This window comes from Lycorma delicatula, chromosome 1 (assembly GCF_047948215.1).
Source record: "Lycorma delicatula isolate Av1 chromosome 1, ASM4794821v1, whole genome shotgun sequence".
Lineage (NCBI taxonomy): Eukaryota > Metazoa > Arthropoda > Insecta > Hemiptera > Fulgoridae > Lycorma > Lycorma delicatula.
This window is the reverse complement of record NC_134455.1, coordinates 57961259-57976865: the sequence shown is the minus strand read 5'-3', so window position 1 is coordinate 57976865 and position 15607 is coordinate 57961259. Positions and strand designations below refer to the sequence as shown.

Sequence of the window (15607 nt, the reverse complement as noted above, 5' to 3'; positions counted from 1 at the left end):
AATTAATAACTACATCAATGTATAGTAATATAAACCAGATACATAAATATATAATACAGATATGAATATTCTGTATGAAAAGTTAAATGTGTGTAAAAAAAAAATATATATATATATTTAATATTATATGAAATATAAATCAGCAAAATACAACTTCTTAATCTTACCATATTAATTTCCAATAATCAATTTTCACGGTATCCCACCTCCTCAGTTGATATTGAATTCTATAACTATGTTAAAATATATTCTTTTAATAATTTTGTCCAGTACTTAACAGCAAAATTTGCAGTACATTTATATTTACATAAACATAACACAGTTCAAAATTTCAAAACAGAAAACAATTTAAAATAAAATGACAAATTATTAAAAGAATATATTTTAATATACTTTTAGAATTCAATACCATCTGAAAATGCGGGATATGCATTGTAAATTAATAAGATAAATTTAACTTACAATGTTTTAGTGGTTTATCTTTCATATATTATTAAATTTTAACAACATAGTGGTCAATATATTAATGAATTATTTGAATTTTCGAAAAATATAGTTCATACATAAAACAGATGTCCACAGGCTTTGAACAAACACTATCTTCTCACTTACTAGTTCATCCATCTCATCTTTGTTAAAATACACACAAATTTGTCCACAGTTACAGTAATAAAAATAAAGTAATTTTATTAACTATAAATAAAAAGTTACGGTACTTACGTATTAACGCCACCGCAGCTACAGCTTTATTTAAAAACAAAGTAGTCAATCGGATTTCGGTGGAAAATGGGCCGATATAGAGTTTAAAATAGATTCAAAACAGTCTCTTTATTAATTTTAATAAATGGTTATTTATATTTATTTATTTTATAAATATAATTTAACCAAACTTAACCTACGCTTGCTTCGCTCGCTAACCTTGTCTAATTAACAGGAGTGTTTTGATTATTTAAATAATAAATAATTGCAATAATTACTGAATTTATTAAATAAATACTCAAAAAATTACAGTGTTAATAAGTCAAGATTAGCGAGCATAGGTTAAGTTTGGTTAAATTATATTAATAAAATAAATAAATATAAATAACCATTTATTAAAATTAATAAAGAGACTATTCATTTTCCACTGAAATCCGATAGACTACTTTGTTTTTAAATAAAGCTGTAGCTGCGGCGGCGTTAATACATAAGTACCAAAGTTACATAAACAATTTTCTAAACAAAATAAATTTCATGACTTTCCTTCAGTATAACTTAATGTAAAGGTGACAATACTTACAAATATTCTTATCTTATATATATATATATATATATATATATATATACAAAAATGAATGTTTGTTTGTCCTGTATGCATTCCTATACAATTCATCCGATTGCGATGAAACTTTGGTGAGTTGTTGTGCACACACCCGCCAAGGTTTCTGAATTACCTTGGACTCGCAGGTGGTGCTGGAGTCAAGATATTTTGAAAAATTGAATGTATGGTCCGCTTTGGCTCATACTCCGAATATATATTAGTTACATAAAAATAATTTTTTCTTGCAAAAACAATAACCACTAGGTGGCACCAGTGTTGAAATATTTAAGAAACAAACAAACAAATATACAAACGGACTTTCTTCTTCTATATATATATATATATAAGGCAATGTCCGTACGTGTGTTTGCTATAAACTAAAACTACTGGACCGATTTACACACGGAAAAAAGGGAGAAAGGGAAAAAAGAAGTAAAGGAGATGGGGGAAAAGGTAAAATTGGAAAGGGGAAAAGAAAAAAGGATATAAGAAAAAGGAGGAAATGGGGGAAGGGTAAATATGGGGAAATGAGAAAATCTATAAGTGGTGCTGGGGTCGAGATATTTTGAAGAATTGTATTTATGGTTCGATTTGGCTCATGTTCAGAATATAATATATATTATGAAAAGACGTATATATATTAGCTACGTGAAAAGATGTATTTTTGCAAAAATTGAAACCACAAGATGATGCTGGAGTCGAGATATTTTGAAAAATTGTATTATGGTCCGATTGTGCTCATATTCAGAATGTGTTACTTACATGGTAAATACCTTTACAAAAAACAGACATGCTAGATGGCACTGGGGTTGAGATATTTGGAAATATTGCATTTACAGTCCAGTTTGGCTCATATTCAGAATATATATGTTATGTGAAAAGAAATATTTTTGCAAAAAATGGAAAAATGGAAAGGTTAAATTTTGTAAAGTTCCGTAATGTTCAGTCTTTTAATGTTTTATCAAACTTTTCATTTGTGTTCATTTAATCTATGTATGTATGTATGCATGTATATATATATATATATATATATATATATATATATATATATATACTCAAATCTAGCAATGGCAAAGCAATGCCGAGTCAGCTAGTTATTTACAGAAAAAATTATTTACAATAAATTATCAACATTCTATGTGTGTTTACCTTGAAATAGTAGATAAATTACCTTGAAAGAAAGTGTAGATACAAAGAATTAATAAGAGCTACAAATTACCCTTACTGGTTTTGGAAAATGAGATTTTTACAAATAATTTTCAGGAAACAGTCCATAACACACCATCTTTGCTTTAATTTTGCTAACTTTTTACATTGAGAACCATAAAAGATTTTGTTTTCCTACAATTCAAAAAGTTGTAAAAGATATTTTGGTTCTGGAGAAGAAAGTAAACCTACCCACTGATCAGACATCTTCCACTGAGATTTGATCAGTCCCTTCTTCAAATTTTCTATCGCTCCCTCACTCTTTCTTTCCTTTCATTATACCTTTACCTGTTCTTCTCTAGGTAGATACTAAAAGCATTGCATCAGCCTGGCTCCATCTGAGGGGTAATATACCTTTTCATAACCAGCAAGGCAACCACAACCTATTACGGCTTACACAACTGACGACTGTGTGCAGGACTTCCAAGGACAATTTCAAGAGTTGCACTAAAAATCATGCTAGTGTTTATTTGACAAGAAGTTCAATTCAAATATTGTCTTAAAGGGTAAACAAATACACAATACTTGTAACATGAAACAAAGGTCAATAGATAAAAGTTAATAACTTTTTTTAAACAGAATAGTATGTAATGATATAATAAGAAGTGAATACTATGAGATTTTAAAAAGATAAATTAAAAGTAATCATAGGCAAGTGTAAAAAATCTACCACTTAAAAATTTACCACAGAAAATAAAAATGAAGCTTGGTTAAAAACCAGAACCAAACCAACCAGGTTCTATAATCTGTTGAAAAACACAAAATACATAAATATGAGGTCTGTTCAGAAAACAACCAAATTTTATTATTTTAATTTTTATTATTAATTTCACAGATTACTGGTCCTTGTCCCCCTTCAAAGTACTCCTCTCCATTATTTACACACTTTTCCCAGCAGTGTTTCCACTTTGTGAAACAGTCCTGGATAACTTCATTAGAAATCTCCTTCAAAGTCTGTGACGAATTTGTTTTAATGTCATCAATAGTCTCAAAACAGTGTCCTTTCATCACTGATTTTAATTTCGGAAATAACAAAAAATCACAAGGAGCCAGGTTTGGTGAGTAGGGAGCCTGAGGAAGAACACTCATCTGACTTTTGGCACAAAACTGACAAATTGACAAAGTTAAGTGTGCGGGCGCATTGTTGTGGTGAAGGAACCATGAGTTGTCTTGCCATAACTCTGGTCTCTTTTTGTGGATTTTTCAAGTAACCGTTGTAAAATACCTTGACAGTACACACGGTTCACTGTTTCATCTCGAGACAGGAATTCAAAAAGCACAATTCCTTTGAAATTGAAAAACAGACAGCATCACTTAGACATTGGATCGAGGCTGACATGCTTTCTTCGGGGGTGTAGAGATCTTTGCTGAACCATTGTGATGATTGTCCTTTTGTCTCAATGTCATAGCCACAAATCCAGTTTTCATCTGCCATTATGATCCTTTGCGTGAATGTTTCATCATCATTGGCTTGTTCAAGAAGTTGCCAACAAACATCCACTCGATGTTCTTCATATTGTTCGGTCATCAAAAAGAAACAAACTTTAGTGCAACTTGATGCATGTTCAATTTTTCAGTCAAAATGTCATGACATGATCCAATTGGGATGTCATCCTCTTCTGATAGTTCTCTGACAATCAATTGGCGCTTTACAGGCCCCAGATTGTTGATTTTCTGAATGTGGATGTCATCAGTTGAAGTCAAAGGCCTTCCTGGTCAAGAGTCATCTTCAATTGACTGACAACCACTTTTAAATTGAAAAAACCATTTGTAACGTTGCGTACAACCCAGAGCATCATCTCCATAAGCTACTACAATATTCATAGCCAAACTGATTCAATTGATTCAATGTATTTTTTAATTATTGTTCACAAGAAAGAACTCTACGTCACATAATCAAGATTTGAAAAACTACAATAAAACCATTGCCTTTTTACCAATTGATGAATAATTGTTCTATTGATTAATCTAAAAATTTTTTTAATTAACTATCCAAGAAAAATCAATTTAAAGTTGAACAAGTTCTTCTTCCCTAATATACAGTTTATAATCAAACAAGTCATTGTTGGTGGTCAGGGAATTATTTCCCAACCAGTCACATCTCATAACTAGAGTTGTAGGAAATATGTTTCAATTTTTCTCTCTCAAGGGACTAGAGATCTATTATAGTATCAAAGGAACAATTCTTTAAAGCAGTGATTCTCAACCTTTTTTGCTCTACAACCCACAAAATATTTTAAAAAATATATAATGAATATTCCATGACCCCCCAACCACAACCCAATAGTTAAAACTACCCTAAGTTAAAACTACTTAGCTGTGCTTATACCAGCGGCTATGAACCTGTATTATTAAGTATACAAACATGAGTAATTTACTGGCTGCACTTAATGTGTATGCACTACTTGTAATTTGGTATGCTTGCATAATAATTGCTGTGAGAGCATCATGCTCAAACATGCACACGTTGTGCTCTCAGCAGTATAAAAGAGGCGTAAGGGATTGCAAAACATTAGTTTAGTTTCAAATTAAAGAAATTAGTTTCAAAAGAAAATTACAAACTTTGAGAAATTAACAAGCTTCTATGTATAAATAGTGCTATGCTGATAAAAAGCACATTTAAAGCGCCTTAAAATAGCATAAAAAGTAGCCAAGATGTTCAAACCCAATACAATCGCAGAAAAACTCATACTGCTTGCTGTAATTGATATGATCTGTTTTAAAAGACATGGAAGAAGCAAAAAATTTGAAAAAAATTCCACTTTCTAATGACACAATATCAAGGCAAATAAATGACATGGTTGCCAGTGTTTGCTATCGGATAACTCAGCAAGTGAGTACAAATGAATTTTTTAATATTCAGTTTGATGAATCAAGAGATGTGACAAACATTTCTCAGTTCTTATGTTTTGTGAGATATGAGTGCATTATGGACTGATCAATCAAAGAAAATATGTTGTTTTGCATATTAATACCTGCTCATGCAACAGGACAATGTATTTTTGATGTTTTTTATGAAGCGCCTACAAACTATAACAGACTGAACAAAATGTACTTTATGTAGTGATGGTGCAAAGGTGATAACGGGGAAGAGCAATGGATTTCTGAAAAAAATTAAAAGATTGTATTTTATCAAGGGCGGAATAATTGCACTACTTCCTTCATAGCCTCACACTTGTTACAAAAAATACGTCGGAAAATCTTAAACTAATTCTTTGTAAAACTGCAAAAATGGTTAATTTTATTAGTTGATCATTACAGAGTAGAGGGAGGTATTCCATTTTAATTTAACGAATGATCAGTGCATCAAAATTTTTGTTTTTAATATTTGGTATATAATAACTACCCACCTTGTAATGACCAAAAAATATGTTTCAATATTTTAAAAAGATTTTTTCTAGAATAATAGACTATTTTCTAACTCACCAACAGGTAAAAACAGCCATTTTCGTCACTTTTCCATGAGCTGTAGCATTCTTATTTTACATTATACAGAGGGTCAAAAGGGCTTTTTGGAAAGAGTAAAGATGGAACTTCATTTCAGTCTACTCAAAATTCATTTCCTTTACATAACCAAATCTTGTAATGTTTACTGAAGTTACATTTACAAATTGTTGTTTTTTTTTAAATTTTGTGCCCAAAATAAATAATGAAGGACTTAGGTTAACAGGCCTGTTTTTACCTTACAGTAGTAAGTACTTTTTATGTACTTTAAAACAACATAAAATTTGTTTTGTTACTCAAAGCGGTTGATAAGTAATGAAGCCATCAAAATCACTAAAAACACCATTCCCTCTAACCATGAACGTATCCAAAAACAGCATGTATTTTTTCAGATAATAATATATGTCTACTAAACAAATTATTTTGATATGTCTATAATGAGAGAGCTTGTATTCTAGATAGTTTGTTACTTAAAGTACGACTCATACATACAAACTCATGTTTAAACATGACAGACATTCATGGACATGAATGTTTGTGTAATCCTGTATGTAAATATTGTAGAAGGCTGTTACTATTTTGATTTCAATGTGACATGATGTATTGTTGCTAGCGTTAATACTGAGGTTAGGTAATGTACACTTGTTTATAAAGTAATTTAATTAGCAGTAAATTGTTATTTTATGCAATATCTTTTATTTTTAATTTTATTAATTAGAGAAACTTTTATTTTAGCTGTAGAGAAACTGGGATAAGACAAAGTGAGGTGCAATTGATAGTTTTATAATTTATACTAATTACTGTATTGTTATTCTAAGAACCTTTGCATTTTATAAAAATGATTATTGAGTGTTCAATTGGCACTCACACTGAAACAGTTTGACACAAATTGACTTACAATAGATCTTCAGTATTGCACGATATTTTAGTTTACTGAACAGCAAATAACAGTGATATCCTTAAGAAGTGAATGTACAGAAAAAAAAATATGTGTACTTTTCATAAAACCAAATATTTAGATAAATACTCTCATATTAATGGGAAAAGTTGCTGTGCCCCATTCAGCTGTCACACTAAACCGGTTATGAAATCTCATCGAGAAATATCTTTGACACTTTCAACAAGCAATCCAAATTTAAAATTAATTCCAGGCAGAGAACTGTGTACAAAATTCTTACACAAAATACAAAAACCACAAGGCGATTCAGAAAGCGAACCAAAATATCAAGATATATTTGAGCCTTAATGTGTTACAATCAAGTCGGTGAATAAAGCTTGTTCAGTACTTTGCATTTCCCCCATTAAGATTCAAAAATTATCAATCAGTGCAAAGGAACCAATTTTTAAAAATAAAGTTACAAAAACAGCAGAGTCAGTTACCAGTAAATTAAACTATTCCTTTGATTTAAATATTTCTACAGAAGAAATCTGTTTAGTACCACAAAATTATGCTGATTTAGGTAGGGAATATGAAGAATTAATCATTCAAATAAATGATAAAATGAAAATAGTTGCATCAAACTAGGAAAAAATTAATATTTTCAGTTTATTACCAAGCAGCTGGACCAATCAAAAAATTCAAAATGAGTTTAGTGTTAGTCAGTATTTAGCCCATCAATCCAAACTACTAGTTAAAACAAGTGGAATTTTGCCACAAATCAGAAAAGAAACCCAGTCACGTAACTGATGAAAATGTTATTAAATGTATCCAAGATTTTTACCAGAATGATAAGCACAGTCAAAAACAAACAATGCCAGGCAAGAAGGATTGTGTCTCTGTAAATCAAGCTGACAGGAAGAAAATTAATATTCAAAAAAGGCTTATTTTATGTAACTTAAAAGCATTGTACACAGCCTTCAAAGATAAACATAATTTAAAAATTTGTTTTTCAAAATCTGCTCATTTAAGACCTAAATTCTGTATTCTGGTTGGTGGGTCAGGTACTCACTCAGTTTGTGTGTTTGTCACCCACCAAAATGTAAAACTCATGTTATCTGCTCTAAAAATGAAATTTGATTATAAAAATCTCTGTTAAACCATGGTATGTAATATAGAAAGTGAAACGTGGCATGCTGTCACAGTGTGATAAATGTCCAGGCACTAATGAAGTGCTCAGATTACTGCGAAAGATCTGGGATAATGTTGATTCTGAAATTATTTTCAAACAGTGGGTTTCTATTGACTTCTGTGAACTAACTAGTCAAATTCTTCCATTTCAAGAGTACTTAGATAAACTTACTGAAAATTTAAATAATCTAGAAAGACATAATTTTGTTGCACAAAAACAAACTAATTTCCTCAACACTAAAAAGGAAAACTTGTTGGAGGGTGAATGTATTGTAATGGAAGACTTCTCCCAAAATTATCCTTTTGTGATTCAAGATGAAGTCCAGTCATATCACTGGTCAAAAACTTATGCCACAGTATATTCATTTTTCATATATTTAAAAAAAAAGAAGAAAATTCCAAAACCAAAGCAACTGTGTGATTAGTGAGTACTTGAAGCACAGTACTACATCATTCTTCTGCTAATAAATAAATAAAGTAAAACCACTGTTACCACAAGTTAAACAATTTTTTTATTTTTCTGATGGCTCCTCAGCCCAGTACAAAAACAACTGTAAAAGTGCGACCTCTGAATCAGAAACATTTACATTAGTGTCGGTACACAAGGACATTAGTTTCTGATTGCTTTACAGGTTTACCAAAACCAAAATATAAAAATTATGTCTGCTGCACGTAAGATGGCAAGTGATGAAGTCATTGAAGTCAAAATACATGAAAACGAACAGGAATATCGAATACACTTTTTCCATTTGCAGGGTCCTAGTACTCCATTCAAGAAATCATTGAGGGATAATCACACATGGGTTCACTGGAAAATATTTTAAAGATTCTCACACCTTCAGAGCTTTTTCTATCAACTACTGGAAGAGGACACAACATTACACCAAATATGAATGAAGACTTACCAATTCTACTCAATAAAATAATGGCAGAAACACTAAATTATATTAGTTAAGTTTGTAATCAAAAAGTGCAAGATTTATTTATAACTTCCATTAGCAGTAGTAAAACAAGGTAAAAGTGAATTGAACAACTTGTTAATGTTATGTTTATCATTTTGTAATTGACTATAATTATTAATTTATTCATTCTAATGTGTTTAGTTGAAATTTTTACAATCTGAAAAAATACATAACATCAGTATTTTTGGGTATTTTGTTTATGGTTAGAAGGACAGTAGTTTTAGCGGTTTTCTTTGCTTCATTACTCGTCAACCCTATTGGGTAACAAAATAAATTTTATTTGGTTTTAAAGTATATAAAAAGTACCTACTGCTGTAAAAATTTCAGATTTTTGCCGCCTGTCCCACAAGTTTTTTTTTTAGGCCCCAAAAATGAGACATTTTCAAAATCTTACGATTTCGCAGCCATTTTTTTTAATGAAGGACACTCGGTAACAGTCAAATTTTATTACTAGTACCTAAGAGTCAAAAGGTAAAAAACAGGCCTGTTAACCGAAGCCCTTTATTATTTATTTTGGGCCCAAAATTTTAAAAAACAACAATTTGTAAACGTAACTTCAGTAAACATTACAAGATTTGAATATGTAAAAAAAAGTGACAAAAATGGCTGTTTTTACCTGTTAGCAAGTTAGAAAATAGTCTATTATTCAAGAAAAAATCTTTTTAAAACATAAAATAATATTTTTTGGCAACTACAAGGTGGGTAGTTATCAAATACCAAATATGATGAAAATGAAAAATAGTGATGCACTGATCATTTGTTGAATTAAAATGGAATACCCCTAGGCTGTTTGCTAAACTATGCAATGAAATGGGCGAAAAGAAAAATTTCTTCTTTTCCTTACAAAAGTCAGAAGTCAGATGGTTATCGCAGGAGATGTGTTAACCCAATTAATGTAATTGCTAGAATTAATAATATTTTTCTAGGATAAACAAATGCTACTTTCAATGTTTTTACAGAATAATGAGTATATGTTTCTGCTGGCTTACTTAGTTACTGTAATTTCGCATTTAGATGATTTAAATGTGATAAAAATACATGTGATAAAATATATGAAAATGAAGAGGAATATCGAATACACTTTTTCCATCTGCTGGGTCCTAGTACTCCATTCAAGAAATCATTGGGGGATAATCACACATGGGTTCACTGGAAAATATTTTAAAGATTCTCACAACTTCAGAGCTTACAAGAATGTGATAAAAATATTTTATAATGACAGAAAAAGTTTATGCTTTCATTAAGAAGCTTGATATCTGGATTATTCACCTTCAAAGCAAAAATTTTTATATGTTTCCACTACTTCCTGATTATATTGGGAAAAATTTGGATGAAGAAGACACTACAGTCTGAATAGTATGAAAATGCATTTGCGTGAGCTAAAAATTCAGTTAGCAGAGGAATATCTCCTGAAAGATAAAAATGATTTCTCAAAGAGTCTATTTTACAAAAAGTTGTTGCAGTTGCTAAGTTACAAGTTGAGATTCACGATCAGCTCATCGAAATGTCTGCTGATAAAAAGTTACAACTACAATTCACATCTGAACATTTAATTATGTTTTGGCTTGTTCGTTGAAGTGAATATTGAACTTTAGTCAAAGAAGCATTGAAAATTTAATCCCTTTTGCCACATCTTACTTCTGAGAAAGGGTTTTTCATCAATGGTTGCGCTAAAAACTAAATATAACAGTGATCTTTTATCATTTGAAACCAATTTGATTTTGTGTGTTTCTAACATAGATCCTCGTATGGAGAAACTTTTAAATAAAAAACGAACGCAATCATCTCATAATTTATTTTCTTTGCATGTGTACTTATAAGTTTAAGTAAAATATAATTTTACTTATTTTGTTTATAATAATTTTTTATGATAAAATGATTTCATTATTGTTTACGTGTAAAGTTGTAGGCTAATTTAGCGACCCCCAGCTTATGAAAAGCTGTTTTAAGGAACGACAAAACGGATCAGATCTAATTTATTAGATGCAAAACACATAGATGTTTAAATAGATGTAAAATTTTGATATGAATCAAGAAATATATACAAGTAAAAATATCAATTAACAAGGAATCAAGTTTAAAAATTAAGTAACAAATACATAACGAAACTGATTTGTGAATATTCCCCTGACTTTAACCTAACAAAACTTGTTTCAAGCAGGTTTTACCGTTAAAGAAAATATTTGTATACATGGGAAATTAAAAAATAAGAAGGATTATGCAGTACCTGCATGATTTTTGTGATATCTGTTACGAAAATAGTTATAAAAAACTTACGTAAAACAATAAAAATTGAAGCAGTCTACACCAAATTACAAAAATAGTGGGCTTGCACTGAAACAACTAATCTCGTAAACTAACAAGTTGATTGCTCGATGTTTAACGTTTTACATCGATAGTCTCTAACGTCATTTCTTGTTTAAATAATATCGATGAAAAGAATGTTCTTTTTCAAATAGCAGTAAATTATATCGAATACGAATATCATATTTTATCAGCCCATTATAAAGTAATCAAAAGTAACGTTTTTACTAATAATCAGTATGTCAAAACGCGCTCAGTATTTACAATTATATTTAGAAAATTAAACATTATATTCCGTTTGTTTTTGAAAATTAATTTTTGAGCCCTTTGCCAAATGAATTTGACATCTTCAGCAGAGCAATATTTCCTGTTATTTGTCTACATAGATTACATGGTGCTATTGATCATATTGTGCTATTGAATCACTAAATAGTTACATATAAATTCTTCACCATAAAAGAGTGGACAGGCCTCCTGTATACAGTACATGATTGTTTGCTCAAGTTATGTTTTCCCTACAACATGTGTCAGTGAAATAAGTTTCTGAGTACAAAACCAACTGAAATTTATTGTTCAACTTTCTTCTTGAGGGGAGAGGGGTTTCCAGTTTAGACAATCTTAGTGTTTCCCTCAAGGGCTTTCAAAATTTGAGAGGGCAGGTAATATCAATCTTAGCTAGCTGCAGTATTTCCTGAAATGATGTACATAATAACTATCATAATAACTGCTAAACAGATTTGTATTATTAACTGAAAATTAGTCTGTTGATTGGCATGATGAAGTTTGATAACACTGTAAAATTTAAAATTGTTTATTTTTATCACAATTGTGATGACTTAGAAAGGAGATAAAAATAACAAAAAATTCTTGAAAGATATTTTCTGGTATAACTTGGCTGTTTGAAATTATATTTATGTAAAAGATGTGTCACTATTCACAAAAACTTTTGACATTTGAGTAGGGAAAATCTCCAATTTTATTTTCTCTGCATATTATACATGTTTAAACATGCATTTCAAATGTTTGAGATATCTAAGTCCATTCTCAAGACATGAATAAAAAAACCATAATGACAGACAGATGGAAAATAAAGTAAAGTAGGATGTTTGATTTTATAAACTTTTTTGTTTATTTTAAGATATTGAATCATTTTCCAAAATTTGGATATATATATATATATATATCCAAATGATATATATATATATATCACTAATTATTTCATTCAGAAATGAATTGAATACTGCTTCCTTTTTTTTAAATCTGTTGAAAATATCAGACTAACAAGAAATCTAATCAGAGACTAGGAACTAGTCTTTGACATGAGAACTATCCCTTTCTATGACATGACATGCAACATACAAATTGGTAACACCGTATGTCATTAGGTGATTGTAAAGGTCAATCAGCTGCTTTCAGTTACTCAACAAACTGCCAGGTTTGTCAGAAGGTGTTACTCATATTTTCATGCATTCAGTGAGTTTTGATTTCTAGAGTGTTAAGTTATAAAAGCAGACTAAGGGAGTATTCAATTGAATAAAGATTTGTTGTTAGTGTTTGGGTGCATGATTGTCGAAACACAAATGAAAACTATGAAAATGTAAGACAGATTCATTCAGCATTTTGGTAGGAAAGTAGGAACCTCTAAAGGTTGAAAAAACTTTTTCAATGAGTCAATCCTCAATTTAAAAGACCTTTTCAGTTGATTGAGTAGACTCTGATATTGATGAGTAATCCTGTTTATGATCTTCTCAAAATCAATCAGAAAAAAGTCTTGAGCCAAATATTTCCTGACCAGAACTAAAAAAAATAAAAACAAAAAAGATCTTGGGTATAAACCCTTTGCCTGCGTATTAATCTTACCAGGACTTGTTTTTAAGGGAAATTTATTTCAAAGCTCTTCTAAGGTGTTTTCTCATTGTTCAATCACTGAAAGTTTTCTTCAACCATGGGTATGGCATTTACTAGAGTAATAGAGCTCAGAATGTGTATTTTTTATGTAAATAGGATCCCCACTTTTATGAGGAATTCACAGATCACTCATACATGTATTGATGTGGGAAATGATATCTGAAATCCCCATATTGATAGGATTGTACAATAGGACCATACGTTTTTGAAGAACGTAATAATAGCTTTCATATCTTAACAGAGTTAAAAGTTATTTTATTCTTTAACTTTAATTGATTGGTGTGGTATTAACTGTGCTTACACTTTATAGCACTTTATAGCACTATGGAGCTCCAGTTCATTACACTTGGTTATTAAGGGACTTTTTAAATGAAGATTGGTAGGAACTGTGAAGTTCAGTAGCTGCCTAGAAAACTCCAGACTTAACTTGTGACCAATCCCTTTGGTGCATAAGCAAATTCAATTTCCTTTTGTTGAAAGGAAAAACTCCCATTATGAACTAAGGAATGTCAATAAGCTGAAAACTGCTGATTTTATGACTTTGATCCTTCAACATTAAGAGAATGTTTAAACCCACATTGTGATTAATAAAACTATGTGCAAACAGTGAAGGAGTATACGCAGTTGTAATTTAAAGTAAGTTTTATAAAAAATATTAAATATACTAACGACAAACAATTCATGTTAATTTCTTCATATGGAAAGGGACTTTATGCTAATTGTGAAAATTTTTTCAGAGTTTTGAACTTAGCAATCATATTCTAAAAAAGATGTTTTGAAAATTTAATTTCATATCTCTAGAAATCAGTATGATAAATTTATTTAAAAAAAAAGTATAGTCCATTCTAGATAAATGTAAAGAAACCAATGTGAAAATGTTAATTAGTCTTTTTTGAATAAAATAAATGTTGGAGAAAAATTTAACATATCAGAACTCTGTTGTGAAATGGATCTTAAAGTGGTCAGATTAACAAATGATTAAACCATTCACTCTAAAAAAATAACCAACATAATGATTTGAATAACATGAGTAAACCAATTTTTTGTAGTTTCTTTCTCAGCTTCTGGCTTTTCTAGCTGGAATATATTTGCTAAGTCAGGAATATAAATTATAGGTTGTGACAGACTTAAAATGAATGTCTGAAACAGGAATTTGGAAGTAATCAAACTAAATTGACTTTCATATTCCATATGAATCTTTTTTCCTTGTTGTGTAAGTGTAACATTGACATGCAAACTTATAACAAGTTTCAATTTGCACAGGCACTGTAATAACAAACAGTGATTAACACAATTAAAAGTATTAAACAAATAGTAGAAAATATTCACCTATTTAAAGTATGAGAAACCTGATCAGTAAAATCTGTGATAGTTGTATTATCTATGTAAAGCCAAATTGGCAAAAAAACACTTGCATGAAAGAAACATATGTTAAAATCACACTTTTGAAATAAAGAAAAACAAGTTAATTAAAAAAAAAAATGTATTTGACAAATTGGTAACAAAATTTATAACAATAAATAGAAAGTCAGTAAAACAAAAATAATTTCCTTACTTAATTAAATTAACTAAAATTTTCACTTAACTAGCAATTTTATCCATAACATTAGTAAACCATTTTTTTAAAGTTCCTTTCTCAGGTTCTGGTTCTTCTAGTATTTCCTTGTATTCTGTAGTACTAGTACTAATCTCAACAGAGCATCTTAGAAAACGTGTTAAATAATTATTAGGAAGTGGTTTTTCACATGCATATGGTCCATTAATATGAATTGCTGCGTAGTCTGAGCAATTAACAACTCCATCACCATTGCAGTCCTAAAATCATATTTTTGAATTACTTAAAAATTTATTCCTATTTTAAATACGTTTTGATTTTAATTATAATTTTAATTCTAATCCTAGAAATACCACACTTTATAGTTTAGACACCTGCCAGCATTTTCTTAAATAAACAGCTTGGCTGGTGTAATTCTATAGTCATATGTAGCAGCAAGTTTTGGAGAACTCAGTATTACTTCATACAAAACAATTTACAAACAGATACTTGAGAGGCAAGCTAGATACTTGTTTCTTTACTTCAAAACAATCTAAAGGAAAAAAATGTTATTCTAACTCAGAAATCAGTTATTTTTATTAGCATTGTTCTGCTGAAAATTAAAAATCAGAAGTCATTCTTCAATGTTAACTTTTAAGCTACTAACCACTGAGTCTGTAGCTTCTAATGTTTATTCTAAATTTAGTTTATTCACTTATTGTTCAATTTTAATTCTAAACAGATTGTAAAGTTACTGTAATGTTAAATGTAACAATAATTTTTCAATGTACTTGATAGAAAATAGAATTGATAAAGAAATGAACTTGTGTATATGTGCGTACATGTGTATTTTAATTGCTGTTATACTGCAGCAATGCCCT

General features: G+C 29.8%; 2 protein-coding genes across 2 annotated transcripts in view; both read right to left on the bottom strand.

Annotated features, from left to right (window-relative positions):
• Nucleotides 1-11355, bottom strand: part of LOC142318663 (E3 ubiquitin-protein ligase trul-1-like) — an 84996-nt gene extending 73641 nt beyond the window's left edge. Inside the window, exon 1 of the mRNA XM_075355126.1 lies at nt 11258-11355. The gene's annotated coding sequence lies outside the window, so the exon portion shown is untranslated. The remainder of the gene's footprint in view (nt 1-11257) is intronic.
• Nucleotides 11356-14663: 3308 nt separating this feature from the next.
• The window catches only part of LOC142318105 (uncharacterized), a 34920-nt gene continuing 33976 nt past the window's right edge, over nt 14664-15607 (bottom strand). The window contains exon 7 of the mRNA XM_075354640.1: nt 14664-15007. Within this exon, the coding sequence (XP_075210755.1) occupies nt 14774-15007 (234 nt within the window). The 3' untranslated portion in view covers nt 14664-14773. The remainder of the gene's footprint in view (nt 15008-15607) is intronic.